The sequence below is a fragment of the Triticum dicoccoides genome, chromosome 2B, assembly GCF_002162155.2.
Source record: "Triticum dicoccoides isolate Atlit2015 ecotype Zavitan chromosome 2B, WEW_v2.0, whole genome shotgun sequence".
NCBI classification, from domain to species: Eukaryota; Viridiplantae; Streptophyta; class Magnoliopsida; order Poales; family Poaceae; genus Triticum; species Triticum dicoccoides.
This window is the reverse complement of record NC_041383.1, coordinates 420,115,305-420,119,848: the sequence shown is the minus strand read 5'-3', so window position 1 is coordinate 420,119,848 and position 4,544 is coordinate 420,115,305. Positions and strand designations below refer to the sequence as shown.

At 44.6% G+C, this 4,544-nt stretch overlaps 1 protein-coding gene across 1 annotated transcript; it reads right to left on the bottom strand.

The window, feature by feature from the left end:
- Positions 1 to 189: 189 nt before the first annotated feature.
- On the bottom strand, positions 190 to 3,147 carry LOC119363995 (cysteine proteinase 1-like). Its single transcript, XM_037629381.1, has 4 exons — positions 2,586 to 3,147; positions 2,379 to 2,498; positions 835 to 1,078; positions 190 to 723 (listed from the first exon to the last, which is right to left on the bottom strand). Exons 1-4 carry the CDS (start codon positions 3,075 to 3,077, stop codon positions 434 to 436), a joined length of 1,146 nt encoding a protein of 381 aa, XP_037485278.1. The 5' UTR covers positions 3,078 to 3,147; the 3' UTR covers positions 190 to 433.
- Between the last annotated feature and the right edge of the window lie 1,397 nt (positions 3,148 to 4,544).

The window sequence follows — 4,544 nt, the reverse complement described above, 5'->3', positions numbered from 1 at the left end:
AATTGTTACAATTTACCAAAAAATTCCCATTATCGATTTACTTTTTACACAGATCATTTCTGGTGTTTTTGAATGTTTCTTCTTTTAGAAAGAAGTTGAAAACGAAGTAAGGCAACCTCCTCTAGATCCAGTGAAACATTATCATCATCAGACATACTATTAATTTATAGCATGGCATTGCACAACTTATTCAATGATCAACCAGAACACCAGATTATATACATTAATGATGACAACAAATATCTGCTACCATGTTCCAAGAACTGCGTAGCAATACATAGCAACCCAGAGATACATTACAACAATCAAGAGAAGTTTCACATATTTACTGGTTACAAATTGCAAAGCAATACTGGAATAACCATCATGGAATACCTAGTCCTGGCACACAAGCATGTCTATAGGCAATCCAGACTGAGAGTACTACAAGATCTTATTCCTTCTTAGAGGTATGGATGGCGGTAACCGTGGAGACCATGGAATCGACACCGCACTTGTTTTTGACATGCGGACCCCTGCAGATCTTGTAGTACCCGCTCTCGCCCCAGTTTTCACCCCATGAGTTCTTTATGATCCAGTATGGTTTCTCCTTGAAGCGGAGCGGTGCATAACCAGCTGATCCATAGCCAACCAGGAGAACGCCATGATCAAGATGCCTTCCGCAGATGTATGGGCATGAGACACCACCAATGTACGTTTGCATGAATACTGCATTGATACCAACTGCGCGAAGGGAAGTATGCATCAGCCACAGTAATTTCCATGACATACATAAGCAGATCACTAACGGCTGAAGACACAATGATCAAATATGCAAATGCTTTGGATTCTTACTTGCAAGTGGGCCATGTTTCACAAGGTTAGCGGCAATCTGATCTTCGTCAATAGCAACGGTACTAAAATTCTTAACTTGAGCAGCAATTTTGGATTTGTCAAACTTGCAGGCACTGTTCTTCCCAGTGTACGGGTAATCCTTCTCGGTTTCTAAGCCACCAGCTTTTGCGAGATAGCTGAAAGCTGTAGTCATCAAGCCACCATTGCATCCCGCGTCACATGCGCGTGGTTCTGACGGGTCACACTGCAATCCATGACAAGAGAACAACATGGATCAATAGGAAGCCAGCAGGAATAAATTCAATAGTATCAATACTAATACTAGTGAAATGGTTTGCAAAATGGAGGGAAATTGAGTGTCAGTGTCGTCCATCAGACAATTGACTTCATTCATAACGCCAAAAAAAGGTATGGAAGAAATGAGTGTACAGAGTTACAGACTGGCAAATGGCTCGGTTCGTAGTACACAACAGAAAATGGTTTTAGCGCCTCATTGGTGTAAGTTTGAATTTTGTCCAGGTCCAACCAAGATTAATTGGCCACACAGAATATATAGTAAGCTGCTTGTCAGTAACAAAATTAAATACTATGGCGTGACTGACTGATTGTTCCAGTTGATAATAATTCAGGTATTACACTCCCCAAATGATTGTTTGACATATTTTTAACAAATTCTAGTGCATCTCTGGTTACGTTTCTTCACCGTTTCCAGTGCATCCCTCATAACTGAGGTTCTTCTATCAGAATCCATAGGCTTTTAAATTTCTAGTGGAAATATATCTATTGTTTTCTCTCCTATTCAAAAAGAACGTAAGGCTTACGTTTCTCCCTCCCTCTCCTCGCCTCTCGCATTTTTTATTTTTTTCCTCCCATCTCTGATTTTTTCACCGTTTTTCCTGAAAAAACGGCATCAACTGTCCCACCTCTTATTGACTTACCAAATATAATTATGTTTTCTTTGTAAGCCAATAAATGATCATACCAAATAAGGGTTTCCCAAATAAAATCATACTTTTCTTAAACAATCACACTAACATGGGCAGGTGAATCACGGACTAAGCTACTAGAATATTTATGCCCTCTGTTGCAATGCACTGGCAATTATCTAGTTAACCGTAAAGAAAAGAACTGCCTCTTTGTTTAAGGAATATCTTGCTTGAGAGAGGATAGTTCCCCTGTGCCCGCATATTGGCTTTGCCACTCGTTCAAATTTCGGTAATCACTAGTCAGTTGCTACTTCTTAGGACCATTGAACAAAAACAATTAACACAAAACATTGAACAAGAGAAGTTGGGAGTATTTTATCTGGTTGGTGCGTTTGCAGTTACAGCCTAGGAATACTTTCTGGGGTACAAGCAAGCAAATGTCTATTGATTCTTTACTGCAAAGTGGATAAGGTTAATCAATTTAGTTGACCCACCTATAATAACATTAATTAAATCAGTAGACCCACTATTGTGCCTACATTTTTTTTTCTCTTTCACCAAGAACGAAAAATCTAGTAGCGGGGCAATTCTACGAGGCGATGCAGATGGGATGGATACCTCGTGGTCGCAGTCAACCAGCTGCTGCTCGCTGAGCACCTCCAGCTTCCCGGTGGCGAGGTAGTTGGCACCCTCCAGCGCCCCCGACGTACTGAAGGACCAGCACGACCCGCACGAACCCTGAAGAAAAGAGAAAGATCGGCTGGAATCAAATCAACCTGCCTATGTTCCAACCGAATCCAAGAAAAGATGGAATCAGAGGCGGACCTGGTCCTTGACGGGGCCGACCGCGCCGTGCTCGCGCCAGTCGAACTCTGTGGGGAGGCCGTCGGTGGGGAGGGCCGGCGCGTTGTGCGCCGACCCGGAGATCCCCTTGAGGAAGCTCCGGCGGGACTTGCGGAGGCCGAGGAAGCGCTCCCGGAACTCGTCGGGGGTGAGGTCGGAGAACTTGGTGATGCCGTGCACCGCGGAGGGGTCGAGCCGCTGGTGGCGGCGCGCGCGGCGGAGGTTGGCCCTGAACACGGAGAGCCGGTGCGCGTGCTCTTCGGCGTCCCTGTAGGACTTGCCGAACCGCCGCACGAAGGTCGCGAAGTGCGCCTCCGCGTTGAGCTCCAGCTCGTTCTCCGCGTCGCCCCCGACCACCTGCTCGATGAGGGGGTCCTCCAGCCGCTCTGCCGCCGAGGAGGGGGCCGGGTGGAGGAGGAGGAGGAGGAGGACGGCAGCGACGACGAGGAGCAGCCGGAGGCGGGGGCGAGCCATGATTGGTCGGCTTGGTATTATTTTTTCTGCGGTTTCTTGTGTTGTGCGTGCGTGGCTTGGGTTCGGTTTGCCTGCGCCGGTTATTTATAGCGGGTCGTTGTGGTGTAGGGCGTAGGGCGTTGGAGTTGCTTGCATTGCGTGGTTGCTTTGTACTCGTACTGGATTGCAAATGCTTGGGGAGAACGGGAACGGCGATCAGCTCACTCCGGCTGCTCTGAGAACGACGTCGTTAATGGTGATGTAGCATTACTACAGAGCCGGTGGCAGGGTGGGTGGATTCATCAGCGGTGCTGATATTTTCTCTACACAGGCTGTGGTTGCTTACGCAGACGTTCGACCATTAATTCTACGCCATGTGTAACTGTAAAATATAAAAAATCTACATGTACCAACAGCGATCTACTAGTAGGATTCCCTAAAGAAAGCAGCGAACTACTCCCTCCTTTCCGGTTTATAAGACTAGCCACAGTGGGAGTAATTTCGGTAGTAATATCGAGTCCAACTCAGCAAATTTGCTTATGTGGCAGTGAGTTAATGAGGAGAGATGTAGTACTATTAACTTAGCTAGTTATTGTAACATCACATGTCCCAATGCAATATGAGTCTATAACCTAATAAATGAAGCTTTGCATGTTACCACACTTATGTTAGGCTGGTCACAATGGGGAGGAACTTAAGAGTAACATCACACACTTCAATACAACTTTGCTTATGTGTCACATATTTAATGAAGAGAGAGGTGCTTGTGATAACTAGCTAAGTTACCGGAACATCACACACTCCAAGAAACAATGAGTCTATAACCTAATAAATACATTGTTGCATGACACTATATAGATGTTCCTACCCACTGTGGAGGTAGTAACATAGTCTAGGAAAGTGTGTAAGTTACTAGACTATGTTCTTGCCCATTGTGACCAGCCTTACTACCCACTATTGAGGTAGTAACATAGTCTAGGGATATGTATATGTTACTAGTGTATGTTACTCACCATTGTGGCTAGTCTAAGACTCAATTCAAAGATCTCACCAACCAAGATAGATGGTGAGTGGTGGAATACCTTTTGAAGTTTGCAAAAGCACCCAATTAATGCTCTTGTTTTCTTCAAAAAAGTATGTTTACCAATGCATTAATTGCCATGCATAAATTACATGCATTGGTCAATTTTCTCTCAATTCTTGCATGCAATGATTTAATGCACCTTGGAATCTGAACATGTGGTGGGAAACAACCAAATTGAGCCTTATAAAATGGAAAAAACTAAAATTTTGAGATAAGCCCTATAAACCGGAAAGGAGGGAGTATGATGGTTAGGAGGGCGACTGTACCCTTCCATTATGAATCGAGATTGTCGGTCCATAATATGGGGAGATCACTCGGTAGGGTAGCTCGTATGAAGTCGTATGTATATGGATGATCGGAATAAAACTACATGAGATCAAGATTGGTGTCTCGTATGAGATCTG

Excerpts from the sequence above, each read along its gene's own strand:
- LOC119363995 (XM_037629381.1), bottom strand. The coding sequence starts at position 3,077 with ATGGCTCGCCCCCGCCTCCGGCTGCTCCTCGTCGTCGCTGCCGTCCTC. Across the intron at positions 2,499-2,585 it reads TCGGCCCCGTCAAGGACCAG|GGTTCGTGCGGGTCGTGCTG; the intron begins GTCCGCCTCTGA and ends TCTTTTCTTCAG. Across the intron at positions 1,079-2,378 it reads TGGTTGACTGCGACCACGAG|TGTGACCCGTCAGAACCACG; the intron begins GTATCCATCCCA and ends CATGGATTGCAG.